General features: G+C 37.4%; 1 protein-coding gene across 1 annotated transcript; it reads left to right on the top strand.

The window, feature by feature from the left end:
• Positions 1 to 9,470: 9,470 nt before the first annotated feature.
• Positions 9,471 to 17,371, top strand: LOC111907932 (ABC transporter G family member 29). The gene is made up of 17 exons (XM_023903740.3): positions 9,471 to 9,919; positions 11,170 to 11,379; positions 11,503 to 11,747; positions 12,007 to 12,137; positions 12,286 to 12,376; positions 12,458 to 12,759; positions 12,874 to 13,472; positions 13,573 to 13,843; positions 13,961 to 14,114; positions 14,199 to 14,407; positions 14,517 to 14,849; positions 14,937 to 15,311; positions 15,580 to 15,713; positions 15,860 to 16,087; positions 16,188 to 16,359; positions 16,505 to 16,759; positions 16,925 to 17,371. The coding sequence occupies exons 1-17, from the start codon at positions 9,522 to 9,524 to the stop codon at positions 17,195 to 17,197; spliced, it is 4,380 nt and encodes a 1,459-aa protein (XP_023759508.1). The 5' UTR covers positions 9,471 to 9,521; the 3' UTR covers positions 17,198 to 17,371.
• The last annotated feature ends 728 nt before the right edge of the window (positions 17,372 to 18,099 follow it).

Here is an 18,099-nt window from a genome sequence, read left to right as displayed (position 1 = left end):
CCAAGGCGTACGCCCAGCGTACCAAGAGGTACGCCCAGCATACGGTAAAAGCTATGAAACCCTAATTTCAGATTGAGCACTATATAAAGGACATTATGGTTCCAACCCTAGCCCCCATATGAGCCTCCCCAACCTCAGAAGAAACCCTAGAACGTCCCTACCTTCATTTTATGAGATCTTGACCTTGGAGAATCCATTTTGGTGGATTAAAGCTTGGAAGAAAAGAGAAGAAGATTGGCAAGGAGGAACCTTTGAAGCTAGAGCTTGTAGATCTGGGATAAGTGCTTCATTTCGGACCTTTGCAAGGTAAAAAGTCTTGAGCTTGATGATTAACCTCTTAGATCTCCTTAGTACAAGTTTATGTACCTTTTGGCCCCAAGATTTGGACTTTATGACTTAAGCTCGTTTCTAAGACCAGGGGTGCCTCCCTTAGAGTCATATGAGTCCCGGAAGTAGTAAAGTTTCAACCTTTGTGGTCCTATTAAGTCCATGCATGAAATCTAGTCCTCTTTATGAAAGTAGAAGAGTGTTTTGAGAGTTGGGTTGGTTTGGGCCATATAAAGTCACCAAGTCAGTGACTTTATGGCTTAATGCATGGAATAAGACCTGGATCTAAGTTTATGGCTCCTGAGTTGGAGTATTAAGTGCTTAATGGAAAGTGTCTTAACAGAGTAAGTACGCCGAGCGTAATTGCAGGTACGCCCCGCGTACTCTCTAGCAGGCCAGTACGCTAAGCGTACATTAGAGTACGCCCCGCGTAACGCAGTCAGTTGGGCTTATTGCATTTTGGGCCTCGGTGTGGGCTGAGTTGAGACTTAGGGTCCTTGGGCCTTATTGGGCCATCAGAATTCCGTTGTTAAGGACCAAGGATTTAGCATTGGGCTTGAGTAAGGTCCAATAAAGGGGTTTGGGACCAAAGGAGCAAATTGGGCCATTAGTGGGCCTTTAGTGGGGCCATGGATGGGCTTAGAAGGAATTGAGGGTTTTTGGGCCATGTTGTGACCCATGCCATAGCAGGGGTAAAATGGTCATTTTTCACATAGGAGAATCGCTATTCTGAATTAGTATTTTATTTTCCCATGATAGCTGGGAAGCAGCCGGAGCAGTAGTCGGGGATTTCTCATTTAGGAGTTCAGCAGTCAGCATTTCGAGGTGAGTTTCCTTCCAGTAGGAACGGGTCTAAGGCCACAATGTCGGCCCGTTTAGTTAGCAGTAGTTTCTGGACTTCGGTCCGATGCAGTAGTTAGTATGTTTGATGCCTTCGTGGCTCAGACAGGATTTATGTGTTATGTGTTCCGGGTCACGGCCCAATGCGGTATGCAGTATATGTGTGTTCATGCTAGTTGTTATGCTTATGTTATGCTTTGTTCAGTTAGTCCCGGACTTCGGTCCGATGCAGTTAGTCCGGACTTTGGTCCGATGCAGGGGACAAGGTCCCAATCAGTTTCCGGACTTCGGTCCGATGTCGGGGGCAAGGCCCCAGTTAGTCCGGACTTCGGCCCGATGCAGGGGACAAGGTCCTAGTCAGTTAGTCCGAACTTCGGTCCGATGCAGGGGACAAGGTCCCAGTCAGTTAGCCCGAACTTCGGGCCGATGCAGGGGACAAGGTCCCAGTCAGTTTCCGGACATCGGTCCGATGCAGGGGGCAAGGCCCCAGTTAGTCCGGACCTCGGTCCGATGCAGTGGGCAAGGCCCAGTATGTGTTTTATATGTTATGGTATGTTATGTGGTAGTTCGGGGGAGCTCACTAAGCTCCGTGCTTATGGTTTTCAGTTTTGGTTTCAAGTACTCTGTTTTTAAAAGAGGAGCTCGAAGAGATTGCAGTGCACACACCATAGTCAATTAGCCTGGGGAATGTTTTACTTTGATAATGAGATTATATTTTGAATTTATAAACATGGTTTTAGTAATGTTTTAAAAGAAATTTTTAGTCGTGATTTTTGGGTTGTTACATATGTTATGGTATATCATATTATTCAAACCATCCACAGTCAATCATACTTTGGAAGTAGGTAATGAGGCAAGACTGTCATGAAGGGTCTGTAGTTTGTCTGGGACAAAGGGGTTGCAGTGTTCATGAGTACTCCTGGAATAGTGATTCGAGTATTAGATTCAACCCACGCTCACTTGTATCACTTCATGGAATTTATCTCGAGTGATCGTGAGACGGTATTATCATATAAGTCTTCAAACCTAGAGATATGAGTTGTTGAGTATGAGTTGGTTATACATAGATTGTACAAAAACGCATTAGTAACGCAATGTTATAAAACGTGCCTTTGTGTATGATTCAACAAGTAGTAGAACAAGCATATGAGTCGAAGTTTATCTGCTCCTTTTAGTCCTTGGAGGATTAGAAGCGATATATGGGCCCCTCGATGATTTTGTTTTGACCTATGCACCGGGCCCGGTCAGAACCGAATTGATGTGTTAAGTTTAGTTCTATGTCAAACAAATCAGAAATCAGGAAACAAACCGCTGAATAATAAGTACAACATTATTGCATGTATTTTTCCGGCTGATATCTTAAGAGAAGAGGATTATATAATCACTTATCTTAAATGGCACGTCATCTTAGTTACACGAGACTTTCAAAGAGCTACGATTGCTAATCGGTTCCTGAAGTCATACTTGAAGGGTTTTGAGCATTCTAACACTCCTAAGGTGTACATGAAACCCTAGAAACCTTGGATCTATGTTTTACTAAGATACATGCAAATTTGATTTTCCAAGGTTCTTAACCTAACTAGCATGGCATGGGGAACATGAAACATAAAAGATATTAGAAGAACATACCTTTCTTGTTGCTTGGATTCCCTAAGAACTTTGTGAGCCTAGCATCCCAAATGTGATGCCTCAAATGTCTCACATAACACCACAACTCTTGGAATAACTTTGAGAGAAGTTCACACACACTTAAAATTGGCTAGCCCTCTTGTTCTACACTTAGTGCCGATTTTGCTAGCCATGGGGTCCTTTTATAGTTGTGTCACAAGTAGGGTTACACATGTAACCCCTAATTGATATGACGTTTCATTTCCTCCATGATCCATGGGTTTTAACCTCCATGGACTATCCATGGAGCACCCTATGGGTTTTATCCCAATTCAATAAACCATGGATCATTAGCCCACTATAAAAGAATGGATGATTTACACAATCAACCCCATATATTTAATTAGTCTCCTTTCGATCACCAAATTAATTCTAAATTAATTCTTGATTAATACTAATTAAATACTATTATTAATATATTAGAACTTATAATATATTAATAAACCATAAGTGTCATTTCTCTCGTTTTGTCTATCCAAGTGTCATGATGCCATGCAACCCAAATGGACCATGCCAACCGGGACAAGTACATTCCAGAAATAGTTATAAACTTAGACACCTAATCCAACATTATTTGTAGTTATAGTTATTAGACTTATCCAAGTGGGAGACTGTTGGACAAGGTGTCTATGTCCATAACTATTTCTTGTATGTACTTGACTTAGTTGGCATGGTCCATTTGGGTTGCATGGCATCATGATAATTGGATAGACAAACTCAGAAGAAGGACACTTATGATTTGTTAATAAATTATAATTTATAATATATTAATATGAAATCATATTATTTAATTAGTATTGATCAAGAATTAATTTGGAATTAATTTTGTGATAAAAAAAAGACTAATTAAATATATGGGGATTGATTGTGTGAATCATCCATTCTTATATAGTGGGCTAATGATCCATGGTTCATTGAATTGGGTTAAAACCCATATCATGCTCCATGGATGGTCCATGGAGGTTAAACCCCATGGATCATGGAGGAAATGAAAATCCATGTCAATTAGGGTTTACATGGTGTAACCCTACTTGTGATACACTATATAAAGACCCTAAAGGCTACCAAAATCGGCACTAAGTGAAGAACAAGGAGATTGAGCTGATTTTGATTGATAGTGTGCTTTTCTCAAAGTTATTCCAAGAGTTGTGGTGTTGTGTGAAACATTTGAGGCATCACATTTGGGGTGCTAGGCTCACAAAGTTCTTAAGGAATCCAAGCAACAAGAAAGGTATGTTCTTCTACTAGATTTTATGTTTCAAGTTCCCCATGCCATGCTAGTTAGGATAAGAACCTTGGAAAAATCAAATTTGCTTGTATCTTAGTAAAACATAGATCCAAGGTTTCTAGGGTTGCATGTACACCATAGGAGTGTTAGAATGTTCAAAACCCTTCAGTTATGTTCTGGGCTAATTGGATAATTGAACCTTAGGATAAGGCCTAATAAGGAGGTTGGCCCAATTTGGAAAATTCGGTAAATTATGGGCCTTGAGGTAATTTGGTCCATTTGGATCAAGAATTAGGCTTGGGTCTTGGCCCAATCTGGGAAAGGGTAAAATGGATATTTACCCTAAGTATGGATCATTAGTCAAGGATGGTAATCCAATTGTTAATTGGATGTTTGTTTGTTGTGATAGTTCAGGATTCTCGTGAAACACCTGTCGGAGGTTTTCAGTATGGTTCGACATTGTGAGGTGAGTTTTCTTTATTGTACTTTCGGGTCGAAGGTATCAAGGCCGGCCCATTGGTCTGATCTCCTGTTATTTGCTGATATGTTGAGTATGGATTAGATATGCATGATATGTTAGTTGTCGATATGATAGTTTGGTAGATCTGTAGGACTACTTGTGTTTCTGGCTACATGATTATCTGTATATGTTGTTGTCTATTATATGATGACATGTTGGGTTGAGTTGAGGCTGTACAACTCTATGTTGTAGCCAACAAACCCTGGAGCATTCCAAATATGAGCTGAGGGTCGGGTGGGGCATGCCAGACTCATACCGGGGGCTCAATAGCATTCCAGATACGAGCTAAGGACCAGTCTATATGCCACACTCGTACTGAGGGTTGAACATTGATATCTCAGTTCGATGAGTGATCGATACAGGGAGCAAACCAATTATTAGATGTGGGTCCCAAGGCAAGCCAGACTTATGATGTGGGCTCAGGAGCAAGCCGGATGTTAGATGTGGGCCCGATAGGTGAGCCAGACTCATACTGTGGGCTTATGGGTAATCCATTCATTTAGTTGTGGACCCATTGCATGCTATTACTTTATATATGTGAACGCTTGTGTGATTTGTATTTTGGGGGTACTCACTAAACTTCGTTCTTACAGTTTTGGTTTATGGTTTCAGGTACTTTAGTGGATCGCGTCAAGGTGAAGGCGTGACCGTACACATCCCCGCGCTTTTGGACTTATGATTTCTAGGAAATTAGGATAACGTGATTTTTTTTGAAAATTATGTCGAAAGCGGTTCTGATTTTAAATAATGTTTTGGGACCAATGGTTTAAACACTTTTTTAGAAAAATGGTTGTTTTCAAAAGTTTAAATTTTATGAATTTTTATGTATGTTACAAGATGGTATCAGAGTCTTGGTTTGAGTGAATTGGAGGAACACTCGTGTGAATCCATACTCAAAATAAGGAAAAAGGTTTTTAAAACAAATTTCAAATGATTTTTCAAAATAATTAAGGAAGATGCGATGCATACGATCAGCCAGAGCCAATAAGTTGGCCCCAAAATACCACACAATTATTTGAGATTATGTTATGTTATGTTAGAACAACATGCTAGAAATAGGCTAGGGATCTTCAGGAATTGAATGATAGAATTGTCTAATTATGTGATGCCTTAGTTCCTATAGACTTCACTTGTTTGGCTATTGTGTGACTCTTTCGCATGTGCATGACTATTGAGTTGATACGATAAGTCACATGCTACATGTTTTAAAGAATCTTAGGCTGAGGGGTTTGGTCATATTGCACAACTCTTGTCTGAGTCCAACCGTTGTGGGATTGAATATTTTAGCCTAAGATTGTTTAACTTGTGGGGCATGTGATTGTATTCGTGTGATAGTCACCTGGAACCAATGGAGAGTCGCATGGCAATTAGTGGTATGGTGAGTCGTATGGGCTCAGCCAGCCAGTTGCGTTATTGGATGAGTAGGTGGTGGTTTTCTTAGAATGGGCTCAGTTCTTAGTGGGTCAGCGCGAGGAACGATCAACCACTCTTGATAGAGTGGGAGCAGAGCAAAGGTGCACCATAGTGTTGGGAATTTAAGATCGAGGATTTCGTAGGAGGATCTGTCAGATTTTATTGCATGTTAGTGCCAGTCGGCTCCTCTGCACGAATGTTGTTTGCTTTGTGCTTTGTGGAACTCATGAGTGATGTGAGTTAGCCATTAAGTGAATATGTCAAGTCACATGTGAAAAAGGATGATTAATCTCAGAGTGACGAATTTGACCATGTTACACAACTCTTGTATGAGTCTAACTGTTGCAGGGATGAGTTTGTTACTTGAATGATTATTTGATCTTTGTTGGATGTGATTGTATTCATGGAATAGCTAATTGACATTGTGAGGAGTTCTTCAACAATTGATGGTAGAGAATTGTAGAAACCTAGGATACCTTAGGGAGTATTCTAGTGTAGTTTTTTCGTTTTTGAGCAGGTTTCAGGTTTATTTTGGGACTAGGTCTTAGAGGACTGGAGATGTTTCTTGAGGAAAGTATGGATAAGTGTGGAAGTTGGTCTTAGGTCCATACTATTGGAAACACAGGATCTATACTCGTTTCAAGAAATATTCTAGGGATTCTAAGGACTAGTCAAGAAAGATAGCATGGTTGGATACCATGGTTCGAGGCAGTAGTTCTATATCTGTCGACCTTTTGGCTTGGGTTGCTCAGGCGAGGATGGGTTTTAGTGTTTTCTCAAGTCCCTGTGGCGATATTAATGTGGGTTGAGTGGTTCAAACCGAAATAAGTATGTTGGTTGGAAGTCTTGAGGTTTTGTTAAAGGTCGTGCGTCAGGCCTCGAGACTCGGGGAACTAGTGATTGATATGGTTGGCTTGGAAATCGCATCTGGGATTTAAGTGGCAGATTGTCATATTGGATGGTCGTTATTTTTGGCAAGGATCTTGCTCTTCAATTTTTCCAAATTAGAAGGAGTGGGCAGGCTTGTGAACTCCCGAGTTAGGTTGGATTCTCAACTTGGGGTCTGTTGATTGCAGTGGTTGACGACAGTATGTCAGCACCAATGAGCGCAGATGGATTGATGTGGCATGAGTACCTTAGCGATGTGAGCAAGGGCATGTATTCTTGGGAGATGGGAAAGCCAGGTGTCGGATTGTAATTGGGTTACAAATAAGGAATGTATGTCTGGATCGTAAATCGAGTGTTTTACAATTTTTCTTAAATAAGTAATGTACATATGAAGTGTTAGTGATATCCAATATGCCCAAAATTATGTACATTACAGAATATATCATTCAATATGATATAATAACTAGTTATAACCTCTACGAACATTATTTTCATAAAATAATAATTTTCCATAATTAAATACAAGAGTTTATTATTTATTAATAATCATATTAATGATAAACATTCAACATGTGCCATATTGATAAGGTGTGACTCTATAAGATCACATGTTATTAGAACTATCATTCAATAGTGATTCTTGAGCATATAAATCTAATAAGCTATCCCATTCACCAACAAATATTGCATTATCTACACAGAACAAATGTGATATGCATGGGCCATGATTAGGAAGAATAACGCCATCAAAGAGAGACTTGGAGCACACATTTTTCAATGAAACATTCAATCCCTTCATGATAACAATAAAAAGAAAAGGGGATAAATGATTGCCTTGTCTTACCCCTAGTGATATACATAATTTGAGGGTGGGAAATCCATTCAGTAGGACCGCAGCTTGAGCAGAAACTAAACAACCTTTGATCCATGATCTCCATTTATGTTTAAATCGTATTTGTAGGTAGCTCCAATTTACTGAGTCAAAAGCCTTTTCAAATTCTACTTTAAAGAGGAACGTCTTTTCCTTGACTTTTTAGCCCATGAACATAATTCGTTGAAAATGAATGGCCCTTCTAATATGTCGTTCCCTTCGACATACCCCGATTGTACCAGATCCACAATGCTTCCAATTACATTCTTTAGACAAGAGGCGAGAGCTTTTGCAACTATCTTATACATAACCAATGACATTGATGGGACGATAGTCATTGAGAGCTATGGTATCTCTAATTCTTGGAACTAGAGTGATAAATGAGGAATTGTAGCCCTAGGCCAAGCACCTACCGGTTTCTAAGTGTTTTATAAACACCATAATGCCAGATTTGATTACTTCCCAATGAGATTTAATCAACTTGAATGTGAATCCGTCAGGTCCTGATACCTTTCTCACAACCACAGTTCCAAATAGCATGTTTTATCTCCAACTCATCAAACAGGGCATCAAGACCACTATATTGATCAGAAGATAGAAATTTAAAATAAAGGATGACGAGTTTGGGCCTGATGATCAATTTTCTCGAAATTTGGATCTCAAGAACTCCCAAACTTCAACCTTATATTGGAGGGATAGAGCACCACGAACCATTGATCAAACGGTCGTAAATTCTATTGCTACAGAGCCTGTATTTATGACACCATAAAAGAAGCCTGAATTTTTGTCCCCATCTATAAGTCATTTGATTCTCGATTTCTGCTTGGGAGCAGTCTTTTTGAATGTTAAAGATCCAAGATTTTAAGCTTCCCTTCTCTAAGTTCTTTGATTTCCCAATCAACAAGAGTTCTATCTTCAACAACTTTATCGATTTCTTCCGCTCTCCTTTTGACCGTGTTTAGGAGTGCCGACTCACCATTTTTTAGGAGTGCTGACTCACCATTGTTTATCCTGCTTCTCCATTTTTTTAGAACATTTTTGAGATATTTTTAATTTCATCGCAAGGAGAGCCAAACCCGACAAATGATGACCGTGCATTCAAAAATATAGAATTGAAATCTTCCCTTAGCATCCGAGAATTAAAGAAGCTGAAGGGAGGGTGCCAAAGTCCAAGCTAGAGGAACTCAGAATGATAGGTGAATGATCCGAGTACTCTTTTGGTAATTAGGCTCTAACAAAAAATAGAAGGTTGAAAGGATATTCAATTTGAACATTCAAGGAAGCGGTACATCTTATTCAATTTGAGTCCGTCATCACACATATACTGACTATCTTCATGTTAAATCTCGTCAACTTCTAACAAACTCCAACATATCCATTACTACTCAGAAATGGTACGTCACGGACAAAATGATTATTTTTTAATGTTTAACGCTTAGTTTAACTAATATCCCGAAAATTTGTTCCTAGGTTGGCCCTCCATTGCTTGTAAATCTATTCCTAGTTTAGACGCTCCAAAAATCAATTCTTATTTTAGTCAATATCCCGACAAAATGCGTTCATAATTGCCTTGTTCATAATGCTTTATTTAATTTAAGGAATAAATAAGTCTTTTATAAGAAACGTTGACGCACATGCGCTTATAAAATTATTATAGTTCAAATGTCTAAAGATTCCTTTAGAAATGAATTCTATAAACGACCATTCACAGGACTTTTTTTTAGCAAGAGAAACACTAAGGAGATCGAAAAACTCAAGGTTCAAAAATGGAGGAAGAGCCATGGAAACCGAGCTTTCGCAAGAGTGTGGCGAGAAGCATAGGCAGGAGTTTTAGCACTGCTGCCGGGAGTTGGCGGATCGAAGATGCATTTTCCGCCGGTGCAGGTGGTAGTCATGACGGCCGGACCAGTCGTCACTCCATGGAAGACGAAGAGGCTTTGCGATGGGCTGCTCTGGAGAAACTGCCTACTTACAGTCGACTACGAACCACCATCTTCAAGTCTTATATTCCGGCGGATCAACAGGAAATGCATTCTGATCAGATGTTGATGGATGTACGAGAGCTTGACCCAGTTGCTCGACAGAATTTCATCGACAAGATTTTTTCACTTCCTGAAGAAGATAACGAAAGGTTCTTGAGGAAGTTCAGGGAACGAGTTCACAAGTAAGTCTCCTTATCAGTCATCAAAAGTCAATTCACTTGTTTTCTCTTTCTTTTATTTTGTCTTCTATAAGATCTTGTATTGTGTATACGAGTTTCGACATATAGCCTCAAATAGTTTGCTCACATAAGTAGATTTGAAATAACAAGTCATATATATGAACTAAAAACTCCGGTTTTGATATCATTTGATACTTCAAGGGTTTTTAATTAAAAAACGATATTGAGTAGGAATGGATATGTCCCCTAGAAGGCTAGAATTTTATTATTTAGGCTGGAATGTCCCCTAGGATTTTTGTAAATGCAAAAATTACTGCTCTCGGATGGTGGGAAAAAAAGTATAAAAAGCCCTTAAATATTCATTTATGTAGTTTTATTTATTTATATATTTATTTTATGCAAATCTAATCTATTTATAACTTTATCTATCATATTACAAATATCATCTATCAATGATATCAAATCCTTGACATTAAAAAAAATCATCTATACCGCTATAGTTTGGATAGTAGCCTTTGGTTTATGTAATTAATATATTACTTAATATATTAAAAAGGGTAACACTCCTCTTGGGAAATGCAATTATATTGCTGTCTTACATAACCAATCTGTCCAACATATTATATAATATATCCTATCCTCCTACTAATGTTATATATTAACTAAAACTTTAACTTCTTTTGCATTTTTTTACATCTTTTTTTAAAACTCAAGTTTACGAATTTGTTTTTACAAAATACGTTTTTTTAGAGAATTACCTTTTTTACACATTTGCTTTTATGTATATTTTTGTTTAGAATTTAGATTTTTCTTTTTAAAATAAACTTTTTTCCATTTTCTTTTAAATATTTGGAATATATGCATGTAGGTTGTGAAAACATATAAAGATTTGTTTCGTTTCAATATTCATCTTCATAAACCAATATGCATTTTTAAGTATCATTATTTATAATCCTATTGTAAAATATATATAGTTGCTATAGACTATAGTTATTGGGGTTTTCAAGGTAGGTACAATGCTACAACTATGTATGTGTTTGTGGTTTTGACTGTGTGTGTTTGCATATTACTATGTACGCGTGTATGACTTTTTTCGTGTGTGTGTGGCAAAAACAGAAAGTACATTGCTGATTGCTACAATGTAGAATCACCTTGTTTAGGTCTTAATTATTGAAAGAGTCAATTTCTTGAGTGTTTAAGTCAACAAGTGATTACTAATAAATTAACATATTACTGTATTTGGTTAATCTCAGGGTTGGAATCTCCCTTCCAACAGTAGAAGTCCGGTTTCAAAATCTCTCAATAGAAGCCGATTGCCATGTCGGAGATAGAGCACTTCCAACATTGACAAATGCTGCTAGAAATATCGTTGAATCCCTTCTCGCTATTGTTGGGATCAATTTCTCACAGAAAGCTAAACTACAAATTCTTAAAGATGTCTCCGGAGTTATCAAACCATCAAGGTATAATGTCACACACCAAAATCCAAAAGCATGATTAGCACCATTTGTAAAATATTATAATCATATGAAATGCTAAGAGGAAATTAAGTGAATTTATGCAAGTTTTGTGTATATATGTTACAGGATGGCACTTGTGTTGGGTCCACCATCATCGGGTAAGACAACGCTTTTGTTAGCTCTAGCAGGAAGACTCGATAAAAACCTAAAAGTTGATGGAGAGATAACATACAATGGACATAAGCTCAATGAATTTGAACCACGAAGGACAGCTGGCTACATTAGTCAAAACGATATTCATGTTGGAGAAATGACAGTAAGAGAAACATTAGATTTCTCAGCAAGATGCCAAGGAGTTGGATCTCGTTTAGGTAACTTAACTTTCTTTTAGTTAGATATATATATATATTATGTCCCATATTTTCTTTTCAAAACAGTCTCTAAATTGAGAATGCGAGAAACTAACACACTCTCTGAAACTAGTTCTCTCCAAATGAGCCCTTACGAAAAGAAGGGCGAACTTCAAGTGTATATAGTCATGTGTATAGCATAACCTAGTGTGATGCTAATCTTTTCAATTCTTGAAACAAGAATATATGATTTAATTAATAAGTAAACGTTGAAATACAGAGATGCTAACGGAGCTTGCAAGAAGAGAAAAGGAAGCAGGTATCATCCCAGATTCTGAAGTCGACCTTTTCATGAAGGCAACCGCCATTGAAGGGGATGAGAGCAGTTTGATTACTTATTACACTCTAAGAGTAAGTATTATCTTTGTTATCTTAAATCTTTGCATATAGTATCCTTGAGGAGGAATAGGAACAATAGACTCCAACATATATATAAAGACTATATCAAGTTAACGTAGGACACTAACAATATTCATATATATTAAAACCAAACAAACAGATTTTGGGCCTCGATGTATGTCGTGACACGTTTGTTGGAGATCAAATGAGACGAGGTATCTCCGGAGGACAAAAGAAGCGTGTAACCACAGGTTAATTTTAAATTTTTATTTTTTTGACATTAAGTACTGTATGGATAAAGTGCTGAATGGATAAATAAATACCGGGTTCAGGTGAGATGCTTGTGGGACCCGCAAAAACTCTATTTATGGACGAGATATCAACGGGTCTAGACAGTTCAACTACCTTTCAGATAGTGAAGTGCTTGCAACAAATTGTACACCTCAACGAATCATCAATCTTAATTTCCTTACTACAACCTGCTCCAGAGACATTCGATCTATTCGATGACATCATCCTACTATCTGAGGGTCAAATCGTGTATCAGGGCCCACGAGAAAATGTTCTTGAGTTCTTCGAGACTTGTGGATTTGTATGTCCAGAGAGAAAGGGTATTGCTGACTTCTTGCAAGAGGTAAGCATTAATTTCTACTGAATTTTCCGAATGACCTCAAACAAAATTTCTACACTGAAACGTTAGATTACAAATAATTTTAACATTTTGTATCTCGATCTATGCTTGCTATAGGTTACATCTAAAAAGGATCAACAACAATACTGGGCAAATAAAGGGAAACCGTATAGATATGTACGAGTTAGTGAATTTACTGAGAAATTCAAGAGTTTCCATGTGGGGGAGAAGTTGAAAAGCGAGTTGGCAGTTCCATATGACAAAAGCAATAGCCATAAAGCTGCTCTCGTCTTCCAAAAATACTTAGTCCCCAGAATGGAGCTTCTTAAAGCCTCATGGGATAAAGAGTGGCTACTAATGAAAAGAAACTCGTTCATTTACGTTTTCAAGTCTATTCAAATCATCTTCTTATCATTTATCGCCACCACTTTGTATTTTCGGACCACAATGCACCACAGGAATGAAGTAGATGGTGCAATCTATGTAGGGGCACTTTTGAACAGTTTGCTCATAAACATGTTTAATGGGCTTGCTGATCTGTCACTTGTCATCATGAGACTTCCTGTTGTTTACAAACAAAGGGACCTCTTGTTTCACCCTTCATGGGCTTTCACCATTCCAGCTTTCTTGCTTCGTATTCCTATATCTATGCTTGAGAGTATTATCTGGTCTGGGATTTTATACTTCGGTGTTGGCATGGCCCCAGATGCTAGCAGGTAATTACTTTAAGTAACTAATTTGTTTTTTGGATTGCGTTTATGTTGACAATATTTACACTCTAACTATATATACTAATGGAATGTGGTTAATTTACAGGTTCTTCAAGCATCTTTTGTTGGTGTTTTTGATCCAGAATGTGGCAGCGGGGTTGTTTAAGCTAATTGCTGGGGTTTGTAAGACGATGAATATTGCAAACACAGGAGGATCTATTGTACTTCTACTCATATTTCTGTTGGGTGGTTTCCTCCTTCCTAAAACCCAAATTCCAAACTGGTGGGAGTGGGCGTATTGGATTTCGCCATTGTCGTATGGTTTCAAGGCGTTTGCTATAAACGAGTTTCTTGATCCTAGGTGGACGAACATAAGGGTAAGTCGGTAATTCTTAACTCAATTCGAATTTCAAAAGGGTATTTCGGGAAAAAGTTGAATTTTATAAACAATTCTGCTTTTTCTCTTATATCTCTATAATTTCAATTCTTGGCAGAGCTCAGATAATTCAACCAGCATGGGGTACGCAGTGCTAAAGAACCTTGACATCCCAACTAAAGAAAGCCATTACTGGATTGGTGCTGCTGCTCTTCTTGGTTTCACGTTTCTGTTCAATATTCTCTTTACCTTTGCTCTCATGTATTTGGAAGGTATATATGTTTTTTATGGACACCCCTGAAGTTGACTGATATTTGCACTAACTAACCTTTATGATTCTTCTATTGACTAACTAGCCCCTGGAAAGCCACAAGCAATTATCTCCAAGGAAGAAGCTGCAGCCATGAAAGGTCAGGATACCAACCAAGAACTAAAATCACTTCATGCTGATGGAAACGAAGTCAAACCCGATGCTAAAGCTGTTGCTAAGAAGGGCATGGTGCTTCATTTTACTCCATACGCCATGTCATTTGATGACATGAACTATTTTGTTGATATGCCTAAGGTATAAGTTCGTTTCTTTAATCTCTGTTGCTACCATGAACATTTATATCATATATAGTAAATGAGTTTCTAGGAACTAAGAACTTAATGATTATTTGTTGATTAAACAGGAAATGCGAGAACAAGGGGTAACAGAAGACAGGTTGCACTTACTTAGAGATGTAACGGGTGCATTTAGGCCTGGAGTCTTAACTGCATTGATGGGAGTAAGTGGGGCTGGAAAAACTACATTGATGGACGTTTTAGCAGGAAGAAAAAACACTGGTTATATCGAAGGAGATATAAGAATATCAGGATTCACAAAAGTACAAGAAACATTTGCAAGAATCTCTGGATATTGTGAGCAAACTGATATCCACTCTCCCACAGTCACTGTTCATGAATCTTTGATCTACTCTGCCTTCCTCCGTCTCCCAAAAGAAGTCAGCAAGGAAGAGAAAATGGTAACAACATAAAGATACAATAAACAAGATATTATTGAGAAGCGTTAGTTGTTAATTAATTTCAGTTAATTTTTTTTTTGGTTTCAGACTTTTGTACTGGAAGTAATGGAGCTAGTTGAGCTAGACAAAATCAAGGATGCGATAGTGGGGCTTCCAGGAGTTAGTGGATTATCAACAGAACAAAGAAAGAGGCTAACAATTGCAGTAGAACTTGTTGCAAATCCTTCAATTATTTTCATGGATGAACCAACCTCTGGACTTGATGCAAGAGCAGCTGCCATTGTTATGAGAGCTGTAAGAAACACAGTGGACACAGGAAGAACAGTTGTTTGCACCATTCATCAGCCTAGTATTGATATCTTTGAATCTTTTGATGAGTTGTTGCTATTGAAAAGAGGAGGAAAAGTTATCTATGCGGGCCCACTAGGCAGGCATTCTCAAAGCATCATTGACTACTTTGAGGTATATATATATATATATATATATATATATATATATATATATATATATATATATATATATATATATATATATATATATATATATATATATATATATATATATATATATATATATATATATATATATATATATATATATATATATATATATATATATATATATATATATATATATATATATATATATATTGACATTCATACTTTATATATAAACTATAAATTTCAAAACATTCTATATTAATAAGTTGTTTTTTTTTTAATATAATCAGGAAGTTCCTGGGGTTCCAAAGATCACCGAAAAATACAATCCCGCAACATGGATGTTGGAAGTCAGCTCTGGTGCTGCAGAGTTGCGACTTGGCATTGATTTTGCTGACTACTACAGTGCATCACCTTTGAAACAGTATGTCTTTTTTACATTTTTAGCAATGAAAACTAGTGATATAAATTGTGTTGCGAAAATGGTCTCAAGGATTCCCCAATCTGAATAAATTACACACATATAAAATCAGAAAAGGATTGTAATTATAACATGTGTACGCATGACAGGAGGAACAAGGCTATGGTGAAGGAGTTGAGTGTGCCTCCACCAAGTGCTGTAGATCTTCACTTTGAAACACAATATGCTCAATCTATGTGGGGACAATTCACGTCTTGTTTATGGAAAATGTGGCGGAGTTATTGGCAAAATCCCGATTATAACCTTGTTCGTTTCTTCTTCACTTTGCTTTGTGCGCTGTTGGTTGGAACCGTATTCTGGAAAGTCGGCAACAATAAGTGAGTTAATTGCTTCTATTGAAATCACCATTTTGACCCTTCCTTAAATATTAAATCACCATTTTGACCATTCCTTAAATATTTTAATTATGAATTTCAGGACGAGCAGCAATGATTTGAGCACAATTATCGGAGCCATGTACGCGGCTATATTTTTTGTTGGTATTAACAATTCACAAACAGTGCAGCCGGTTGTTGCAACAGAAAGAACAGTCTTTTATCGTGAAAGAGCAGCTGGAATGTACTCCTCATTACCATATGCCATGGCACAAGTAAGTAAATTTTTGAACAAATATATATATATATATATATATATATATATATATATATATATATATATATATATATATATATATATATATATATATATATATTTACTTAATTACAAACTTAATTACCCTTTTCTTTGAATAACAGGTTATTGTTGAGATACCATATGTATTCCTTCAAACGACATACTACACTCTCATAGTGTACACCATGGTGTCATTCGAATGGACTGCAGCTAAATTCTTCTGGCTCTTTTTCATCAACTTCTTTTCGTTCCTTTACTTCACATACTATGGAATGATGACTGTTTCCGTTACACCAAACGAACAATTAGCAGCCATATTCGCAGCTGGTTTCTACCTACTTTTTAATATCTTCTCAGGGTTTTATATCCCACAACCGGTAAGTCCAAATCAACTCATTGTATAAGTTGTTGCATGTTTACAGTTTGGGTTACTTCTCAATTTTAACACCTTATTTTTGTAGCATAAAAATAATTGTTGCTTCTAACTTAAACTATAGTGGCTTTCGTGTGATTTGACTGTTATTAAATTGTTGATATTTTAGAAAATTCCTGGATGGTGGGTGTGGTACTACTGGATCTGCCCCATGGCGTGGACTGTGTATGGGTGCATTATTTCCCAATATCATGATGTGACTAACACGATCAAGGTTCCTGGGATGGAAACCGACCCGACTCTCACATGGTATATCAAAGACTACTACGGTTTTGAGATGGACTTCATGGGTCCAGTTGCTGCGGTTTTGGTTGGTTTTTGTGTGCTCTTCGCCTTCCTCTATGCGAGCTTCCTCAGGACTTTGAACTTCCAAATGAGATAGAAAACTATGTTTTTGAGTATGTGATGTTTGTAGATTTTTTTTTGGAATTTGAAGTGAAACTCGTTCTTTTTTTTTTTTCTTCCATATTCTACTATCGTGTTTGTGAATTCTGTTGTAATTTATACATTTAAATTGTGATCTCAAAATAATTTTATCGTTACACCCTTATTTCAAGTACACGTGCAATATAATATAATATTGGTTAGTGTCAAGGTGACCAACTACTATGTTTGTTCTGAATTAGCGACTATAACGTTATTTTACCAAGAAATTGCTGCAGACCCAAGCATAAAAGCATACCCTGTTGTTGAACAAGTATCTTCATCTCCTGCGTGCATAGTCACCATCACAATAGACAGATAGCTTGCAATCTTCATCTTTCTTGAACATGATACCACTTTCAAGTGTACTCTTCAAATACATTAAAATTTGACGAACTCATCCAGATGTGGTTTCTTGGGATTTTGCATATATTGACTGATCATTACACCAACTGCGAAGGAGAGATCTGGTCCTGTTAAGGCCATAAGGCTTCCTACCATCTTCCGATACATAGTAACATCTTCTAGATCTTTTCCTTTATCTGCACACATTTTAACATTCATCTCCATTGGAGTAGAGATTGGTTTGCATTGAAGTACCCCTCCTAAACTTCTATAGCAAATCTGTTGAATATTTTCGTTGGTGTAAAATGATTCCTTCTTCAGTACGATTCAGCTGTAATCCCAAGAAGTGCTTGAGTTGCCGGAGGTCTTTCATCTGAAAACGAACACCAAAGTTCTTTTTTATTTGGGCAAGTTCTTGTTCACAATCGCCTGTGATGATTAAATTATCCACATATACCAGCACTATTGCTAGCTTTTTCTCCTTCATTTTGACGAATAAGCTAGAATATGCAGAAG

The sequence above is a fragment of the Lactuca sativa genome, chromosome 4 (assembly GCF_002870075.4).
Source record: "Lactuca sativa cultivar Salinas chromosome 4, Lsat_Salinas_v11, whole genome shotgun sequence".
NCBI lineage: Eukaryota > Viridiplantae > Streptophyta > Magnoliopsida > Asterales > Asteraceae > Lactuca > Lactuca sativa.
The sequence above is the reverse complement of the archived record's forward strand: the minus strand, read 5'-3'. Positions and strand labels throughout refer to the sequence as shown.